General features: G+C 49.2%; 1 protein-coding gene across 4 annotated transcripts in view; it reads right to left on the bottom strand.

Annotated features, from left to right (window-relative positions):
* Capzb (capping actin protein of muscle Z-line subunit beta) overlaps positions 1–21,823 on the bottom strand; it is a 103,358-nt gene that overhangs the window by 50,490 nt on the left and 31,045 nt on the right. For all 4 annotated transcript variants that reach the window (XM_031379243.1, XM_031379244.1, XM_031379241.1 and 1 more), the window contains exon 2: positions 2,206–2,295. In XM_031379243.1, the coding sequence (XP_031235103.1) occupies positions 2,206–2,295 (90 nt within the window). The remainder of the gene's footprint in view (positions 1–2,205; positions 2,296–21,823) is intronic.

The raw sequence follows: 21,823 nt of genomic DNA, 5'->3' as shown, positions 1-21,823 counted from the left end.
AAAAAAAAAAAGAAAACTCAGAGGGAGATTCTGCACTCAGATGTAGGCCCGCAGAAGTGTGCAAGGTTTCTTCACTGTGACCAAATTCCTGCCACAGCTTAGAGCTAGGACATGTTTCTTCTGGCTCGTGGTTTAGAACTCTCTCTGTGTCCACCATCGGTTGGCTCTGGGACACTTGGGTCTGTGGTTAGGCCAAACATCGGAACTTGTAGTGTGGAGTGAAGCTGCTCACCTCATGCACACATGACCAAAGGAAAAGGGCCTAGAATCCCCACATTTCCTCCACTGGCTTTCCCACTTGGCTCTACCTCCTAAAAGTTCCACTGCCTTCCAACAGTGCCACCAGCAGAGGATCAAGCCTTCCATGCATGCAACCCTTTGGAGGCCTTGAAGATTCAAACCCTAACTGTTGGGCACAGTCAACGACGTTAGCTCCTACCCCCGACCCTGGTCTCCTTGTCCCTCTCCTCCTTTCTGGTCCAGTTTTTGTAGAAGACAGGGTGAAAAGAGGAATTGAGCTCAGATGCCAGGACAGATGTAGTTTGTGGCACTTCGCCCTGACCCGGCACTTGGTGCCGGGCAGCTCTCAGCCTCTTCTTCCTTCCCTATCACGCTGAGATTCCTCCCTGGACCTGAGGGAAACTGGCATCTACAGCAAAGCTACACACATCTCAGAGATGAGTGATGAGGGGGCCCCAGGGGAATCTGCAGCTGTAGCACGGTGCTTCAGTTGCCATAAGAACAAAACAGCCTGTTAAACATCAAGAGCCGTCAGAAAAATGTGTACTCGCCCTTTCGTGCTTCCACGTCAGTGTCGTTTCAAAACCACAGTACTGAGCTGACCGTCAGCGAAGCACATTTTCATACAGAGTTTAAAAGGCAACTCTCACAGCTGAGCAGAGGGGGACCTGGTCACACGTCCAATTTTGGCCTCCCTCATCTACACAGGATCAGGCTGTGACCAAGAAAAAGTCAACTCTTCCTGGAGTGCACTAAGCAGAACATACAACATCCAGAGAGTGGTGGATGGGACAATCACCACAACTTCAAGTTTCTCTGGCTTCCTAGATGCCGCTACCATCCTGACATAACATGCTTGCCTGCATGCATGCATGCATGTGTGTATGTATATGTGTTTGCATGTGTGTGCTCACGAGCACCCTAAAATTATCTTTTTTATACCCACTTTTTCTTCAAGTCCAGCATAAGCCACCTGTGGCTGGCTCTCTCACAGAACTACTTAGCTCCTGAAACCACCCCCCCCATTCCTAAGGGTCCCCTCCCCATTCCTGTTCATACCCCCTCCTCCTGGCCTGTGTTTGTCTCACACACCTGCTCACAGCTGGAGCTTCAGGCCCTATAAACAAGACTGTTGCACTGGGGACTTCCAGGCTGCTGGGAGAGTTTTATCTGGGATGGATGGAAATCTCCTCCTATCGAATGGTTTTCCTGGTGAGAATGTCCTGGGCCCCAACAGCAGCATCAAAGTACATGACGGGAGCAGATGAAAGGGCTGAGGACCTGTGTCAGGGATGCCTTGTTGCTTCCTATGCAGGAAGACATGGGACACAATGGGAAAAGCAGACTTGGTCCAGAGCCCCCATTAAATCAGTTAGGTAGGCTGGAAGGCCTCCAAGGGCAGGTTTCAGTTACTCCTGTGGCTTCACAATGCTCAGTATTTTAATATTTTCAAACAGTATCTCAGGGCCAACTCATCCGCAGCATCAGTTTAAAGCCCAGTGTTTTATACGTTTAAATTAAAAAAAAGTTTAAAAAATAGCTGAATGCTTTAAAAACAGACGCAATAAAACCTTTCGTTGTTACACCTTTCAGACTAGAAAGGGCACTGCTGGACTGGGGCTGGACTGGGGCTGGACTGGGGCTGGCTGAGGAAGTTCGTCCAACCTGGATCAGCTACCTTAGTGGATACCTGCAGAGGCACGGCCCCAATGCAAGCTTCTAGAAACTAAAGCAAGGTAAGTCGGGGAAGGGGCCATAATTAGCTTCATAATCAATGTGTACTGAGGACTTTCTCAATACACATGGACTCAGAGTAAGACCAGCATATGAAACTCATCTCCTCCGTAGGAAGACTCTCAGAGCCCAGAGGTGGCGTGTGGCCTGCGTTTTGAATTCCACACAGAGTCCAGAAGATAGCATCCATGCGCCTCACTCCACTTGAGCGAGAGCATGGTGGGTACGCACCAGGTCGATCAGATCACTGAGGTTTTTCTCAATCTGCTGTGGAGGCAGGCGCCTCATCAGGTCCAAGGCGCAGTCCAGCTGCTGATCGCTCTGTGGAGGAACAAAGAAAAGCATCTAAAGATTTATGCCAACACTAAGAGCTCCTGCGGAAGGCCCTTCTCAGGTTGCTTGCTTGGGATACACTGAGACCATAGGAGTCTTGCGGAAGACCCTCTGCTAGGCCTACATGGGCCTGCAGCCTGGATGGACGCTGTGCAGACAGCCTGCTCCTCTTTATAGAGCAGCCTGTCTGAGTGAGATCCTGAAGGAGAAAGCAAGAAGGCAATCCACCCAGTCCCCTATACAGCAGAGCTGACATCTCTAGGTGCTAACTCCCAGGCTGCTTCTACAGTAAGCAGATTCTTGGACAAAGTTATGGTGACTTCTGCTCTGAGCTGAAGATGAATACCATCAGGTGACACTGCCAGGCCAGGGACCCTGATAACTGTATCGGAAAGAAGGAAGCAAAGGCCTGGGACCAAGGTGCAATTACACCTGCATCATTCAGTGCCTACAGAGCTTCCCAGGCCTCTTTGCAAACTGGTCTGAAACCTGAAGCACTGAAAGTCAAGAGCTTGTGGCAGGCTGGCTGGAAGGAAAAGCACCTGCCACCAAACATGGCCATGTGAGTTAAGGACTGACTGCTCACGAGCTGCTCTCTGACAAGTACACCTTGGCATATGCACACGTGCACAAACAAAATAAATGAATTAACTTTAAGAAGGGCTCACTCTAGCAGTAAAATACAACACAGTGAACTGTGCCACCTGCTGCGCTGGGTACTGGGGCTAACCCCACTCTCGTTCCCTGAACACCTTCCCAAGCATCATGGTGTGGTGCTTTGTCCCCTACTAACATTCATGGCGGCCCCAGTGTACCATGCACCACAGATACACTGAAATAATCAAGGCAGGGTGAGGGAGAGGACGAGGCTGAGTAGGGCAAGAGCAGTGAAGAGCTAAGGGAACTTGGTGCACAGTGGGTCCAGCACAGAAATTTAGACCTGGGACTACGTGAGGAAAGTGTGCCTGGGAGGACAGAGAGGACCGAGTCGGGTGGGGTGTGCTGAGGGCAGGCAGCCATGGGAATCCCCAGCACCAAAAGGCTTTGAATTGTATCTGATACCTGCTCTAGGACTTTTGAAAACCCTACATGAGCAAGCCAAAGAGTCTCACAGAACACACAGAACTCCCAGGACGCCACATTTGGCTGTAATGAGCCACAGCCATCGCAACTCTACCAACCACAGCGAGCATGAGGCAGGGGCCGACTTTGTGTCCACCACAGACAGGCACAGAGCTATCTGGAGCCAGTCCTATTTTCACATATACATACATGGCAGACTGTTAAAGGGAAAAAAAGCCCATCCTTTGCTCAAGACTGGTTGATCATTTATTATCAGAGAACAAACTCTAAAGAAAACAAAGTAGCCCAAGCCCCTGCTGCTGCTTTTGTTTAATGAGGCGTCCAATCACCAAGAACTTCTTGCTTGCACTTTTACAGCGAGACAGGAGACAGATCAGCCAAGGCCATAGGCATGGGCTTGGCTCATTGGCACAGGAAGCTAGCGTACCACGTCCAGGATACAGCAGAGAGAGCTCACTGACTATGGAAAGGCTTCGTTATGCACAAGGTGGGGAAAGGGACCTGGGTAACCTCTGAGTGGTCTGGTGACTCGGGCAATAACATATATGGGGTGTCAGCACACAGCAGCAGTGTGTGTTTGATACCTGGGGCATCTTATAGAAATGTCAGTCAGGCCTCACATATGTAAAATGTTGATCTAAGGGGCTAGAGAGATGGCCCAGAGGTTAAGAGCATGCGTTGCTCTTCCAGAGACCAGAGTTTGATGTCCAGCACCCACACCAGGTCAGTCACAATCACCTAACTCCAGCTCCAGGGGACCCTCTATAATTCTGACTTCTGAAGCACTTGGGTGCACACACACACACACGACATCACTGTTTTATAATACTCCTTCCTATCTTACTGTAGCTACAAGCCACCACAAGGTGTCTGATCTCGTTACTACCCACCCACAGTGAAAACCCTGAAATGGGAGACGTACTCAGGTGGAGACTGACTGCTTAGCAGATTGTATTTTGGGTATTCTGAGCTTCTGGGCTCAGACTATTAGAAAATATCACTTATTAGAGAGTGCATACCATGTGTGTTCTTTTGTGATTGGGTTACCTCACTCAGGATGATCTGGGTTTATGCTCTGGGTATAAACCCTGCGTTTATACCCAGAATAAACCAAGCACAGTGGCACTGCTGCAATTTTAGCACTTGGGAGGCAGACAAGCTCACAGGGTCACTGTCACTTATGTAAGTGAATGCAAGACCATCCTGAGACACATGAGACTCTGCTCCCAAATAAGGTGCTGGAGAGATGGCTCACTGGTTCGGAGCACATGCTGCTCTTGCAAAGGACCTGGGTTCAGTTCCTAGCACCCTTGTGAGGAGGCTCACAAATGGCTGCAACTCCAGTGCAAGAGCATCTAACGCCTCAGGCCTCTCAACATGCACACATACAAGCATGCGTTTAAATACAGTACTTTTTTTTTTTTTTTAAACAAAAACTGGAAACTCTAAATGATTCAACTGGAATGGAACTAGTGTTTCTCACCCAGAGATGATTGTCGTGGGACTAGCCATTCCTACCCGACCTGCTGTTTCAGGACACATGAGAACACTTCTGCCTGCCATGACAGGAGAAAAGGATGCTGCCAGGACTACGGGTTAGGACTCCCACTCAACATCCAACACAAAGGACAACTTCCCCACAATTGCCGGCTAACTGAGTCCGTTTTTGTTGTGACTTTTGTGGGGGGAACAAGGGAGCTTGCTCTTAGTACCCGGGTCAGAGCAAGGGCCCTCTTTAGAAACACCAGGCATGCATTTACCCAAGACCACTCAGGCCCTAAACTTGTGGATTTTAGAAAATAGACATTAGCAACTTTCCTCAGAATGCTAAAGAAAACGTCTACATATGTAAGCCACTCTCATTTACAATTGTAATCCCAATACACTGGGACTTGTGGAGACCCTGAAGGCCAGCATGCAAGAACATCATTCTGATCTCTGGGCAGCCTCTTCAGACCCCAAAACCCCAAGTGCCACTCCTCAACCCCAAGAGGCCTCTACAGAAGTACTTGCTTGCTGACAGCTAGACTGCACGCGCTGGCAGGCCAGTCCTACCTCGCTGATCTCACTCCATCTCACTGGGCTCTGTGCTATCCCAATCTACCCTAACTGGAAATGTTTCACAACAGATTTCTGGGGCTAAGGATGTTGAACTCTCATTAGGTTAGGAAATGACTAAATGCTTCCCATAAGTGAAGCAACATGGGAAAGCCTACTGACAGCCCGTAAAAAGTTAAAATTAGAGTGGAGTGGACCAGAGCCACTCGCTAGGAGTCACACCAAGCCTGGGGGTCTAAAGGCAGCTGCATCAAGAACACCAAGAAAACAGGGTTGTGGGGAAGGGTACCCTGTGGACAACCCAGGAGACACCTCCATTTTCATGAGGTCCTGATGAAGAGTGAATACGGAATTCCTAACTGTGAAGAGTTACACAGGCCCCAGGAAAGAGAAGACAGTGCTGTCTGGGTCTTGCAAGAAAGACTGTGAAGCTCTACACTATGCTAAGCTGTTACTTACGTAGTCAGCAGGTAGACAGACAGACAGACAGATGCATACACATATATACATACATTTGTATATATACATATATATTAATATTTATTTTACGTGTATGGACGTATTGCCTGCATGTATGTCTATGCATATGCCTGATGCCAATGAATGTCAGCAGAGGGCATCAGATCCCACAGAATTGGAGTTACAGACAGTTGTAAGTCACCTTGTGGGTTCTGAGACTCGAACCTAGGTCCTCTGAAGAGGACCTAGTGCTCTTAAGTGCTGAGCCAGCTCTCCAGCCCTAAAGTACTAGGAAGAACTACCTCAGGAACAAGTGAAGAAGGGGTAGGGCAGAGGAGGAAGTCTTCCTGAGGCTGGACATCTGTGTGCCTTCAGTCTGTGCCTGGCTGTGGCTGGCCTGTATGCCCTCTGACACGCCTCCTTCGTCCTAAGAGCAGATGCACGCTGGGTCCCTCCGTCCCGCCTATCACCTAGAAAACCACCCTTCTGGATTCACTAGTCAATAACTGGGCATGGAGTGCCAACCTTGGGCCAGGCCCCAACTGGGCCTGAGGCATGAGATTTAGTCCCAATTATCACAGTACTGAGCAAACATCCAGGCACTGTGGTACGAGCACATGATGGGGACACAGCAGACGCAGTGGTTCACGTTTGTCCCTTTGCCCGTCTTCTTAGGCAGCCCTCCTTCATAGTTACTTCTTATTTTGCAAACTGCAAGCCCTTGACTGGTGGCTTCTTGCAAGTGCCCTCCTTCAGAAAGCCAGCTTCCTGGACTTTCCCTCCCACCACACTGGTGGTCATGGGATGGGATGAAAAATAAGTAGCCAAAGAAAGGCCATTCCACCGCACCTTCCACAGCTCTCTGCCCATTCAATTAGTCACTCAAAACTTATTTATTGTTGCCTAGGTAACCAGCTCTGTTTTTGATGCTCAATAGTGAATACAAAGTCCCTGGTCTTTACAGGGCTTACAGTGCAGGAGGAAAAAAAAAAAATCAAAATCAATTAGGAAAAAAACTGCCCCAGGACAAGAGCTGGAGGGCATGAAAGGATACGGTGCCGGCTTCTGAAGTCCATCAGCCAAGGCAGGAGGGGGTTGGCTCCTGCTAGCTTTCCCATGACTTTAAAAAAGTCACAAAACTGCCTAAATCGCCTGGCAACAGGTAAAATAATGTCCATGTAAGTGAGAAGTAAGAATCAAATCAAATACCATAGGCGAAAATAACCAGAGAGTACATGTGCCCAAGGTGCCCGAGTGTCACCTCCAGTCTTCTGCACACAGCCAAAGCTGCCCTGCTAAATATACACAGAGTCCCCAGGGAAATCATGAGCAAAGCAAGCAGCCTTGGTTCCTGTGTGGGACGCACCGAGAGCCAGGCACACCCGGGCCTGCGATAAGCCCCAGCTGTGCCCGGCACACACACTTTCCCAGCAATGGTAAAGCTGGACATAAAGCCCACTACTAAAGCCAGAGGACTCCCAGGGACATGGGGGGTGGGGTAGGTTTCTGTACCCAAGGCAGCCCCTGGGGGCCTTGCAGAGGGCCACAGTGCACCTCCACAGTATAAAAGGAAGAGAAGGGCTGATGAGGAGATCTAGCCCTGTGCCCCGAGGGCAGCACAGCACAGAGGGGGATGAGCCTCCCGTCCGGAGTAGGAGGTGGCCGGGCCTTGTACTGTTACTCCCAAGCTTCTCACAGGCAAGTCGCTTAGCTTGGACCAGGCTTGCAGCCCCATCACCCCATCAGTGTGGCTCTTGGCTCTTGGCGGGGGAAGGCTTGTGTTTTGGGCTATCTTCTCTGGATTCCTGTGTAGGTTTAGGAGCTCCTGAGGAGTCCACAGAGGAATGTCACAACCCTGTATCACAGGAGACTGATTTCCCAAAGTCAGCCATACCTAGGCACTCTACCCTATCCAGCAGCATACGTGGTCAGCCGCCCTGCTACTGGACTCACATGTGTCCACAGTCCTTTCTTCTCAGAAGTAGGGTGCATCGTGTGACTACTTTGGCAATCCTACAGCAAGCTTCACCTTGAGTGACTTCTGAGGATAGATGAGACTGCTCTCCACAGGAAAAGAAGCTCGGATCTTATACGACAGACAGGCCCCTAAGCCCCAGCAGTATGTCTAGCTCCCACTGTGATAATACCAATGCAAGCCCCTGAGCCAGAATGGCCTGGCCAGGGTGTCCCTGAGCTGATGACCACAGAAGCTACTCTGGAGGGACGTTGGAGACACTAGAGAATCTCTGGTAACCTCAGTGCATGGCAGCAGCACAAAAGTTTCTCACAATGACCACTGGGGGGCAGTCTCACTAGATGAGCCTTGGGCAGAAGAGACCATCAAGGAGCCTTCTCACACATGCTCAGAAGGCTGCAGAGTCAGCAGTTAATGGGCAGAACAGACAGGAGGAGGGTTGAAAAGCTCCAGAGTGCATGCAGCCTGGGCATCCTTTTGAAACATGGTATATCTAACTCCAGGGAGAACCAGGAGCTCACACTACTAAGACTTCCAGGTGGAAGTGGGCCTGGTCCTCCTGACTGGTTGGGCAGATCTGGCCTCTGGTGTAGACATCTGTATGTAAACAGAGCCTACAGAGCTGGTTTACTTTCCAGAGAGGCTTAGTGAACACTCACTTCACACACTGCACAGGGTAAGCTGCTGGCGCCTGGAGGCTGGGCTGACTGACCACAGGCTTGTGGTGTCTCACTTGACCAGGACTGCCCTCCAGGATGGTCTTGTGATCCAGCAAGCAATTGTTTAGCAGAATCTGTTTTCTGCCTTGGAACACAGAACAGCTTGTGCTGGGGGCTATTTGAGAGAGAATGGAGGGTAAACCCAGTCTCCATGTCAGGTCACTCTGGAAAAACGCACATTTCGGTTTAATAAAATGAAAAGTGATTTTTCTATTGAATAACTGCCCCTGGGAGGCACATTGATGACAGTGGCCCAGACACAGTGTATCCTCAGGATAGCATTAGTTTCCATGGAAAATCTACTGAGGGGACAAAACAACATCTACTTGGGCAGAAGGTATGACCCTGAAACTTTGGAGTCTACTGCACACTGTCATGGATAGGTTAGTGACAGCTTTTAAAACAGGCTAAAACAAACATCATGTGACACACCAGGAACCATTTAGCACTGTCTTGGGTCATGCAGACGTCTCTAGAAGATGGTAATCTCTCAGAAAGAAAGGAGCTCAGGAAGAAAGCAGCTCATGTGCAAAAAATAACTCCCTGCTTTACCTTGGCAGAAAAAAAAGAACCCTTTAAAGTGGGCAGCATGGTGCACAAGCAATGCCATTTTGCCAGTCCCCACTTCTCACACTGCAGAACTCTCAGCAGGGTATAAGGACATGGTTTCTCTGCCAGGACACACTCTTCCCTGGTTTCTGTCTACCTTGACACAGGCTTCCCATGTGGGCTGCCAAGGGTCTCTAGGAAGCAGGGGTAACACTTCAGGTGCCAAGTTACTCTGCATCAACTAAGGACGACAGACTTGAAAGCCAACCCCTGCTCCACACAACCCCCTGCCTTGTGTGCCATCTAGCGACCGTGAGAGGAGGGACAGAAGGACAAAGGCAGACTAATTCCACAGGTGTTGTCAAGAGGTCCTCCCCAGAGCACCTTGCAGCCTGCTCCGATACCTTCTCAGCCATCTGTCCCACAGAGGTCACAGCTGAAAGCAGCTGCCTACTTGAACCATCTCCCTGTTTCCTGATGTTTCCAAGCCCACCTGAGGTTATCAAACTGCACCAATGTGATAGGCTTAGAAGAGTCCCAAAGACACCTTGACATCCCACCAACAGTGGGAATTTCCATGTGCTTCTCCCAGTGGAAACTTAGCAACCCGCACGCAGCTTCTGCCTAGTTCTTCAGCCGCCATCGATGGACTTTTCCCGACACAGTCCATGGGAACCAAAGCCTCCGAACATCGCCCTTAGCTGTGCTTCTGTTTGCAGTTTCAGCTCTCACCCATAGAACTCAGGGTCACTTCTCCACGGAGCCTAGAATTCACTCTACAAGGCTGGTGGCAGGGTTGTCTGAAAGGAACAGGTCCCCAGCATCTCCAGGAGGCATAGCTATGTTGGTACCTTTGGCTTCTTCTACCTCTGTATGAGGCAGATGTCCTTCTTGTACCCTCCTCTTCAACAGATGGTGGCTGCCCATCCCACCACACATCTGTTCTGTGTGCTCAAAACTCAATCCCCTACCAGTACTCCTACAGGCGATAGCTGCCTGCTTCCCATGCCTTGGACTTACTAAGGCAACAGGGACGGCAGAGGAGAAACACACAGGTCCGATGACAACACTAAGTATGTGGCTCTGCCACACTGCCAGCATGTTCTTGGGCCTGCTTATGAGCAAACTGGCTAACCTGGAGCAGAACTTCTCGCCGGAGCAACTCAACTACCTGTCCAGGCTTGCAAACACAGAGCTGTTATACACTGACCGGGGTCTTAGAAACTTTCTAGCTCGGTAGATGGACAACTCCACAGCAAGTGAACCAGGACCCAAACACAAACACTGTGCTTACCACCTGCTTATAGCTTAACCATATGCAGAAACTTGAGGATGAAGCTGGGCCGGCTTCCTCCCCGTAGTACCCTAGGAGTTCTGTGTTGGGAGAACTGATCCAACAGTATTCAAAGGCCTGGGCTCACTGGAAGGAGATCAGAGGGGGGAGGAGAGGAAAGCAGTCGGACATGCTTCTGGTCACTCAAGAGTGTGCGGGTGAACTTCTTGCTGTGCTCCCCAAGGTATGGTGGTGCATGCCTTTAATCCAAGGGCTCAAGAGGCAGAGATACTCCAGGACTTGGAGGCCAGTCTGGTCTACAGAGTGAGTTCCAGGACACAGAGAAACTGTCTTAAAATTAAAAAACAAAACAAAACACAACAAAATAAAACTCAATGTGCAAACCAATTCTGAAAGAAAAGGGAAGGAAGCAGTGCTGCACCTGCTGCTGGGCACTGAGGAAGGAGCAGGCCATGTCCTGGGGACCGGGTGCTGCTGGGCACTGAGGAAGGAGCAGGCCACATCCTGGGGACCGGGTGCTGCTGGGCACTGAGGAAGGAGCAGGCCATGTCCTGGGGACCAGGTGCTGCTGGGCACTGAGGAAGGGGCAGGCCATGTCCTGGGGACCGGGTGCTGCTGGGCACTGAGGAAGGAGCAGGCCATGTCCTGGGGACTGGGTGCTGCTGGGCACTGAGGAAGGGGCAGGCCATGTCTTGGGGACCAGGTGCCAGTTTCACAGGTAAGCGAAGGCCTGGAGCCAAAGCACTGTGACACTGAGACAGAGGCCACTAACTAACAGGATCCAGTCTAACATTGACTTCCTGTAGCAGCCTGCTGGCTAAGAGAATCAATCAGCAACAGTGAGGGTCTTCTCCCAGGCGGGGTGAGGGGGGTGGTTTCCACCACCAATCTGTCTCCTTGGATTACAACCATAGTCTCACACACCACTGACAGGTGATTTCTTAAAAACACTAAAGCTTTTTGGAGACAGTGTCTCTGGTTGATGGTTCCCTGGCCCCTTTAGAAGAGTCCACAGGGCGCCATCACCTATGGTCTGTTCATTAATGGTTCGCAGATGTCTCCAGCTGCTGCCTCTGCATGATCCTGGCTGGTTTCATGTAACCAGCGACTAATCCCTCCACTTTGTCAACTGGCAGCTAGACACATAATTAGGGGCAATCCCAAGACGTCTTCAATAGATGGCATGTGTGCTGCTCACATCCACTTCGATGGTATGGGAAACTCAAGAAGACTCCGTTCAAAGGCCAAACAATTAATCCAGAGTGTCCCTGTATTCCAAACCTGGAAGAAAACTGTTTGGAAAAAAGGTCTGCACGTGCACTGGCCGAGAGACGTCAACTCCTTTTGTAGCAGCAGCAGCCAACTGACAAGAACCTTCTCTTAAACACACTCATGAGCTAGCCTGGATGCAATTCACAGGATTTGGATATTTTTTTAACATAATACATTATACATAATATTTACCCCAATAAAGTACTTGTATAGCTTTCAAAGGTGGGGGTGGGAATATGACAGATCAGCTCCCATCAGCCAACAGTACAAACAAGTCCCAAAGCAGCAATATATGAAGAATGGGGAGGGGGGCCTCCATCAACCCAAGCATTTTTACCTACAAGTAGAACAGGGCTGTTTCTTGATTTAGGTCTAAAGGAAGGCTTGAAAGGAACATAATACTTGTGCATCAAATAAGCACTGGGTGGGCTGGAATACAGCTCAGAGGTAAAGCTGCTTTCCCAACCCACATGAGGCTCTGGGATCAAGTCCCAGCACAGCAAAAAGTAAAACAACAACAACAAGGACTCATTTAAGGCTACTTTAAAACATTTTAAAACTTTTTAACTCACACCCACACTTGCACACACGTGTACGACGTGGACTGATCAGATGAAGGCCTCTCTATGCAACCTGCCATGCATGTCTTTGCGCAGGGTCATTCCGAATCCTCTCTACCAGCTACTTTGAGTATACGGTTAACTGCAGTTGCCTGCTGTGCTGTGGAACGCTGGCGTTCCAGGCAGATGCACCTCTGCACTTGATTTCTCCTACTTCCCAGGCCCAGGAAAACTACCCAACTTCTGTCTGCATGTCCCCTCACAAAGGTGCCACACTTAACTGTCAATCACAGATAGAGGAGACAACAGAATCCTGCAAGAACCTGTGAGAATCCCCACATCCCTCCACTGTATCAACAAAGCTACTCTGCTGATGGGTACCTATGATGTCACTTTACCAAAACGTGACATGCTTGCAAATTTACACTAAGACCTGGTACTCCTCTCCTCTGGTTTATATCATGACCTACAGGGCAAAAAGATGACCCCCCACCCAACAAAAGACACTTCCTGGCCTCACTGTTCAAGACTAAGATACCCTGGCAAATCTATCAGAAGTAAGACGGAAAAGGGTATCAAGCTTACAGCTGCCATATCCTAGCAGTGGGGTCTGGACAAGTCTGTCACCTTCCCAGTCCTTCATTCCTGCATCTATTAAACACAAATAACTATGCTCTCTCCAATGCAGGCTTACTGGAAGGCTGAGAAGCGCCTGTAAAGAAATTCACACCATCTAAAACCATGTCCAAGGAGAAGCAGGAATCACAAAGACCCTCTTACAGCTGATTCCATCCTAGTCCTGGAGCCAGGCTCCAATGTTCCTAAAGCCACGCCTGTCCTCTGCTTATCTGTTAACATTACCTGAAGGGCAGAAAGAGGTAGACAGGGAGGTGACAACCCTGGGCATTACTGCTGAGTACCATCAAGCTACCACCTAAAACAGCCCTGATGATGTCAGGACAGCTTCTACTAAGCCAGAAGTGACAGGCTGTACCTCACAGCCAAGGACACATCAGTAAAACTATAGCTATAGCTCTGTATGTGTGAGTATGTAGTTACACATGCATGTACACATGTACGTGTGTGAGCTAGGAGATAAGCTTTTTTATTTTATTATTTAGATAAGGCCCCTCACTGGTCTAGGACTTACTAAGTAAGGATCTGCCTGCTTTGACCTCCTTGCTGGAACTGTAGCACACGGCCAAGGTCACTGCCTTGATTGCTCCACAAGCCCATGCTCCCTGTCCTAAGACTCTGCCATCTCTCGGTGACATTTCCACAGGAGGAGCAGCCAGTTAGTCAACATCTGGGTTGGTACCACTGACTACAGAAGAAGCAGGCAGTACCCAGGGTAAGGAATGATGAATGAGAGAGTCTGCATTCAGATCTGGACCCCATCAAACCTGGGTGCAGGGCCTGGGGCAGGCCTCTAAGCTCCAAGCTAAAGGCTTCCCTAGAAACTAAGGGTAGTAACGTCCCTGCTCGGTGCTTTTTTTTTTTTTTGAAGAGGAAATGGGGTGACTAATACATACCTGGGACATTCAATGTTCAATGACCTTTACATGTGAGTCAACAGGAAACAGAAAGGCAATGAAAAGATTAAAAAGTCTCACATTTCAAACCGAAAGCCTTTGGCTACCTCTAGGAAACAATGCTGCATTTTCCACCACAGCACATCCGAGACTATGCACAGGAGACCCCGAGACCCACAAGCCTGGACGGTTCCAACTGGACCAAAGGGGGATGGACTAGCTTCCTCACTTGGCCTATACGTGTACATGTACCTGAGAATGGAACCATAGGGAGGCCAGGGGAGCGAATCACAGACCCCAACGCTCAGTTTCTAAACTCTCATCCAGATTATATGCCTCTGTCTGACAGCTTTCACTAATGCTAAAAACCTCAGCTAGGGAGACAGCTCACCTGTCACAGGCCAGCAGCCACAAGGCCCTGAGCTAGACCCCCCAGTATTGACCTCTCAAAATTTGACAATCACATAGCTTTCTATAAAATGCTGCAGGCCTCTGAGAGCAGAAGAGGAGAGACTGAAGGAAAGGCTGAGGCCTGAAACCCCATCACCTCTACACTGTACACTCCTAACATACAGATAAACATGGCTGTCAGGGCTCTATGCAACCCCACAGAGAATACATGGGATACATACAGAACCCTCACCCAGCTCTGGGAGACACACTTTCCCAAGCAGCCCAGGAGTAATTTCCAAGGAAGAGAATACACAGTGCCTCAACTGCTTCTGCCCCTCGGCCCCGGAAATGCCTGAGCTGCCTGGGCACCCTCTGCAGGGTGAGAGTTGGTATGAAAAGGGGGACAAGTCACAGGGGTAGCAGGGTTACTGTCAAAGCAAGATGTCCTAGTACTGCAGTGTTAGAAAGGCATCTATCTGGGATCCTCCCACCAGCACAGAGAAACCAGATAAGCTGCTACCCAGGGGCCTCAGCAAAGCCAGCTTCAAAACTCACCCATGACACAAAGAGAAAACATTTTTGCTTCGCTTTGCCAAGTCTGTTTGATACTTAGCTCATAAATTCGGTGCCAGATAGAACAGGGCCAAGTTCAGGGAAGCGGAGGGGGTTGTTCTGCTCAGCTTTCTGCTCATGGATAGGTAGAAGGCGTTCCCCGTCTAACCCCTGACTCCCCAAACAACAACAGTGTTTGGATGGCCAACAAATGCTCAGCTTTGTGCAGAGCCCCAGACGGAAAATCCATCCATCCCTTGAGTACTGTTCTTACCACCCACCACCTCTCATGGCAGGAGAGGGGTGGAGGCACATGGCTCCGAGGTCATACTCCTCCTGTGAAGAACTGTGGGAATGCTTACAGAAACCCGTGTCACAGCTCTGCCAGCTGGAATAACTGCTTCGGGAGAGGCTGGAGAAGTGGGGAGTGCAGGCCCTGACATGACACCGAGGATGAGCCGGGCAGGTGTTGGGACTATCACTAGCGACCCCACTGAACTCTGTAAACATGCACAGCTCTGGGTTTGAGGTAGGTGCTGCAGGAAGTGGGGGTACTCCGTGCCCCTCGGTAATGTGATGCTCCCTGCAGCTTTGGGAAGGCAGATTGTAATGAGAAAATTCTATTAGCATATGAATCAAAGACAGCCAGGACATGGTGAAGGAAAAAGATGAAATTTCGCAAGATGACCCACTGGTCATCTTCCCACACGGGTGTCTCTTGCTTCTATGTGGCAGTGGCGTGGACTACCTATCTGTGGCCGTTTCCCATGAGACTCTGCACTGGGTCTACAGGCCATGCCACAGGCTATGTCCACACCTCAGCTCTAGAACTTAGAAGTGGTCCCAAGACAGTAAGGACACGGGTGTCAGGCTTGAGTCCCCAGCAAGGGCTGACCCAGGAGGCTGTTATGGTCATCCATAACAGAGGGTCTGCCCTCTTTCTTCTCATTTCCCTTGTGGCCTTTGGCTGAGGAATATGACTTAGCTCCTTCTCACGGGAGGATTAATTCCAGAGCAAGGCCAGTGTAGGAGTCCATTTCTAATCAATGATGTAAACAGCTTTGCTCTTCAGCCAAATTTATTCTTGTGTGAGTTCCTGCCAAGACCACGCAAATTCAAGGTGGTATGGAGCACTGAGGCCAGTCCTCAATAGCACCAGCCAGCCCACAGGAGCTGCTGGCCCTCACTGTCTGTCCACGTGAGATGAACACCACAAGTGAAGGGAAAGAGGTGACATGCAGGGCTGTTCCAGCCCCATGGATGCGCAGCACAGTTTCAAAAGCATCTTAGACACCCGACTCCTGTAAACCACAGCCATGCACACTTGGAATGGGATGGGGAAAGCCTGGATCAAGTAGCAGGAATTTTGAGTTAGGGTCTTTGTTTCTTAAAGACTCGCAGGCTCTTGGGGGAGTCCCCTCCCTACACAGCCCCGAAGCACCCCAGTCCCTGCTGACGGTTACCCAGGGAACACCCCTCTTTACAGGCAGCTTGTTCACAAAGCACTGGCCACTTGCTGCTTCCTCCACCTGCATCTTCCTCTCACTAATAATTCTCTTCTGTCTGCCAGACCCAAGCCCAGGCTATTCCAGTTCTTGCCACACAGCATTCTCTAAGACCTAGAGACCTGAAGCAGAGCTGTCAAACTCGTCAGCTGCCGTCCCCAGCTCCACCTACGCTCCATGCACAACAGACTTGGGACACTTGCTGGGCTAACTTTGTGCTACTTAGCATCTTCCTGACAGAACTGGCTCTTAGAAATGTGTGCATGTGCCTGTATACATGCACATGCAGGAAGAGGTCAGAGGGCAACCTCGGATACTGGTGTCCTTCTGTTTGCCACTGCATACATCAGGTTAGCTGGCCTACAAACTTCTGGGGACTGTCATCTCCGTTTCCCAACCATCCATCTCACCGCAGGATTACAGATGTGGACTACAGGCCCTCATGAGCTGGAGGCAGGAGCACTCTGCACCATCCCCCAGCCCACTGTTTGCAAAAACCCGAGGTCCTAACACTCGGAACTTCCAGAATTCAGAACTGCTGCAGCTCTTCCAGCTTCACTCCCAATTTCAGGCCAGACACGAAGCCCAGAAGATGAGGCCAGGGCACATCCAGGGGTAGGAAGGTAGGAGGGTAGGAGGGGGCCAAGAGAGTACAACAACTCTTCCCACAGCTAAAGGAACACGCACACGCATTACTGACTAGTTCAGTGAGCTGCCTAGAAAGCACTTGAGGAACACTCATTCAGGGGGCACATTAAGAAAAGATACTTTTGTGATCAATGGGCATCAGAAATGGGTGCTCCTGAAATCCAACCTTCGAAGCTCCTGTCATCCTTTCTTTACAGTGAAAAGGTGAATCTGAGCCCAGCCTAAGACCAACTGCTCAGAAGGACAACCTGGGATCTCAGCAAGGGGCTGCCACCAAGACTGTTGTGAGAGCTGGGCTTCAGCAAGCAACAAACAGATGGAGGAAGGACTCATGGGCAGTGTCCGCATCCACTCCACCTGCCTCCTCTACTGCATCCCAAAGACAGCCTACGATGCTAAAAGGCACACTTTCAATCCCAACACTCAGGAAGGGAAGATCTCTGTTAGATTCAGGCTAGCCAGAGCCATAGTGAGTTCCTGTTTCAAAACAAAACAAACAAAAATCCACACACTTTCAAAGACAATGAAATCAGAGAACAGCTGTAGAGACAAGCCAAGCTAAAAGCAACAAATGGGTCACAGCTATGACTCTTGCGTGTCCTGCCTGCCCAGCTTGTATCCCAACCAGAACATGCAGGGAAGGGACTCAGGGGCACCCTGGCACCCTGAGTCCATTCGCTCAGAGACCCTGCTTCCAAGTGAGGGCGGGGTGCATGTAGGAGTACCACACTGACCTGAGACACAGCTTTGTGCCAGCCTAGGCTGGGGCAAAAGAGGAATCTCAATGGCAGACAGGAAGAACGGCCTGTTGACAGGGTGAGGGTACGAAGCAGCCACAAGACACACACTTCACACACTGAGCAACTACCACAGCGAATGGCAAGGTAGCAGTCAAATGGCTGCCATCACCAAGGCTATAAAACCGCGGGACCATTTCACCCGGATGCACTGGAAACAAACAAATAAAAACAGAGGAAGTCAAATCTAAACACTTTGGACATGGCACTGGATGCTTCTGGAATACCAGGCACTATTAGGTACTTCTAAACTAGGGAAACAAACTGCCAAGGGCCACACTGCTGTCTAGACTACAAGGTATCATGATAGTGCACTGGCCAGGCTCCACAGCCGTGGCATCACGAGCTCCTTGCTCTTTCCTCCTAGTACCTTAGCCCCTCCTGACAGATCTGCCTCCTGGGACCTGGAGCCAATCAGGATGCAAACCATTCGATGGACTAGATGAAATTCAGGCCCAGGGCTGACGAGATGGCTCAGCGGGTAAAAGCACTGACTGTTTTTCGGAAGGTCCTGAGTTCGGATCCCAGCAACCACATAGTGACTCACAACAACCTGTTATGAGATCTGACACCCTCTTCTGAATTACGCCAGAGAGAGCAGGGCCAGAGCGAGCAGGCCAGCAGAGGTCCTGAGTTCAATTCCCAGCAGCCACACATATGGTGGCTCACAGCCATCTGTACAGCTACAGTGTACTCATACACATAAAATAAATAAAATAAATCTTTACAAGAAAAAAAAAAAGAAATCCAGGCCTGATAACTACAGAGTAGTTTTGCAACTAAGTTTCACATTGGGAAGAAAAACAACCTAAGGGGGTGGACACAAACCCTGTGACTCAGGAATCCATACAGACCTAGCAGAGGCTCTGACATAAAACACGTTCAGTGAAGGCAGCCTTGATAGTATGTTATGGCACACCGATAATAGAACACACTGCAACTTGCAATATAACAGGAAGTTTTCAAAAGACGTTAGATGGTGCTGTTGCAAAAAAGTCCCAAGGTATAGGTTTATCCATAAAGGGTGACTCTGAGTAAAATGATCCTTCTTTCCTGCCTCAACACAGTTCCTCTGGGTAGCCCAGGCTGGCCATGAGAGTGATCTTCCTGCTCCAGCTTCTCAGAGCTAGAATTACCAGTACACACCACCAAGCCGGGCAATTCTCTTTTTTTATTTTTTGTATTTTCCATATGTAAAGCACAAGCTTGCTCACTTACCAATTTTTCCTGATTGTCTGTGTGGATAGACAGCGTGGTCTATAAAATGTCAAGCATTGCAAAAATAAATAAATAAATAAATAAATAAATAACCCACCTTCCACCCCCAGGATCCTTTGGTCCCTTTATCACACATCCCAAAGGGAACAGCCAACCTGGTCCCTTGAAAATGTTTTCTGATAAATAGGGTATGTGGTTCAGTGGTAGAGCATTTGCCTAGCATGCACAAGGTCCTAGGTTCAACTCATAGTTTCACAAATGCTACTAACTTCTTTAAAGAATCTGTATAGAGCTGGAGAGATGGCTCAGCCGTTAAGAGCACTGACTGCTCTTCCAGAGGTCCTGAGTTCAAATCCCAGAAACCACATGGCGGCTCACAAGCATCCGTAATGAGAAACAAATGAAACCCAATGGGCTAGAGCAAGCCAGAGAGGGGAAGGGGGGAGGAGGAAATTTAAAAAAAAAAAAAAAGAATCTGTATAGGCCACATATATGAAATGACTAGATAGTGGATTCCTGAGGCAGGGTGGGAACAGAGATGGCGAGGGAAGCATTCTAAGATTAGACTGTGGTTATACAACTCTGTACAATTACTAAAAATTTACAGAACTACATTATACAATGAATGCCAAGAAATTTTTATTTGAAAGGAAGAATGAGAGAAAGAAAGAAAACAAAACCCTAACCCCCAGCACAGAGGCTGTGAGGAAGGCGGCCATGGCTTAGTCTGTTGCTATAAGAACAGGGCAAGAAAATGTGGTCCATCAAGGGGTAGGCTCACCAGATCCCCAGGTCAGCTCCAATAGACACATGGCCTGGGAGAAGGCGGGCTTGACAGCAGCCACCAGGTTCACTGCAGAGATGAATGGAAATGAAGGCAGCAGTGGCTCACGGCCCAAGTGCTATGCACAGCTCAGGCAGGACACACTGTGCACTGGAGAACTGCAAACATTTGGCTCTCCCTCAATGGGAACTGAAAAGCCACCAGGTCAAGAAGTTCTGTGGATGCCGTGGAAGTGCTCAAATGAAGTGGAGGAAATGGGTGAGCGCTAAAATGAAGATTACAGTGTGTGCTGGGGAAGTGAGGGGACACTAGCGCATTACATAGAGGGCTTGGTAAGTAGTGGCTAGACAGGCTGGGTGCCTACACAATTCTCTTAGGAAGGAGTTGGCAATTAAGCATCAAATGCTATTAGAATGTTTTTTTTCCTCATCTATGCTCTACTCAAAGGTGGCACTGGACAGAGGTTAGCTTAGCTGTCCCTGCTGTGTGGACATGGAGACCAGTCTTCCAACACAAGCAGCGGCTGAGCTTTCTGCAACTATTATTAGATCTGCGGTGTCAAAACTGAGATGCGTATGGCATGGGTGAATAGAGAACTAAACTTAAGAGTGTTAACCCTGACTGACTGTAAGCTCCTTTGTTACACAGAACTCGTCTACTTCAGTTGTGCCTGGGACAGGCCTAAAAACTTGATCACAGAACTGATGCGTACACTTCAAAAGGAGTCAGTCTCCTGAGGTAGTCAGTCACTGACATCTCCTAGCTCAGATGTGTTCCAGATTGATCTCTGCTAAGTCTGTGGAGAGATCTGCATGCTTTCTTTATTCAGGCATAAAGGTGCCCTAAGAAATATTTCGTTATAGCTAACACTGAGATTGAACATTATTTCCTGGCCTTCACAGTGCTTCAATAATCCTATTAGATTTCCTAGCTGTAATTAGTTGGGAATTTTTACTAGGAAGCTGTCTTACCAGACAGGGCATCTCAAAAGTCAGAGATAGCAGTTAGGCACTTATTATCAGAGAAGTCTCACACAGAAAGAAAAACTATTGTACTGCCAGTGAGAAGCTAGAAGTTGTAGGGCTTCCATCACTAATTATTTATGTTACAGCCAAGGAATGCTAGAATATGACCTTCAGCTACTTGCCTCAGACAGACCCTGAGAGTTTATCTTGGGGCTGCCAGGACAACCTAGCCCAAGAAGAAAGACACCACTGCTCTTCCGCCTTGCACCTGGCTGTTTGATTTTACTGACCTTGATGTAGCATCTCCTGCCTATGTGACTTCTGTTATTTGCCCTGTTTTCTATACTATATAAGCCTGATTTCTACTTTGGACAAATGGCATTCAGTTACAGCACTCCCTTGTGCCTATTTCTGTTTGTCATTTCTTCGCCAACGCCTTGTCTACCTGACTAGGACCCTGTTCCCCCCACGGGGTTGAGGGAGGCCCAGACTGGCCGGCTCGTGGCACTCCTTTTCTTGGGAGAAAAGATGGTGTTCTTTTCTTCCTCTTACACATTTCAAGCCCAAGTATTTTACAGCAGAACTTCTCAAACCCCTTAAGACAACAACCCATCCATCAACTGGGTCTTGTCAACCTGAGGGGCTTTATTTCCTCCAGGCACATTCTTCTGTTTGTTTGTTTGAGACAGGGTCTCTCTGTGAAGCCCTGGCTGTCCTGGAACTCATTCTGTCGAACCAGGTTGGCCCCAAACTCAGAGATCTGCCTGCTTCTGCTTCTCAAAGGCCACACATCTAACTCAGACACACCAGAAGAGGGCATCGGATTCCATTACAGATGGTTGTGAGTCACCATGTGGTTGCTGGGAATTGAACTCGGGACCTCTGGAAGAGCAATCAGTGCTCTTAACCACTAAGAGCCATCTCTCCAGCCCAGACACATTTTTAAAAAATGTGTTATGAATATTTGCTTGCATGTATGTCTGTGTACCATTTGTGTGCAGTCCCCAAGGACACCAGAAGAGGGAGCTGGGAACTGAACCCAGGTCCTCTGGAGTAGTAGGGAACTGGGAACCGAACCTGGGTCCTCTGGAGTAGTAGCTGGTGCTCTTAACTGCTGAGCTATCTCTCCAGAGTTCAGACAGAAAAATCTAAT

This window comes from Mastomys coucha, unplaced genomic scaffold (genome assembly GCF_008632895.1).
Source record: "Mastomys coucha isolate ucsf_1 unplaced genomic scaffold, UCSF_Mcou_1 pScaffold18, whole genome shotgun sequence".
Taxonomy (NCBI): Eukaryota; Metazoa; Chordata; class Mammalia; order Rodentia; family Muridae; genus Mastomys; species Mastomys coucha.
This window is presented reverse-complemented; position numbering and strand designations above follow the sequence as displayed.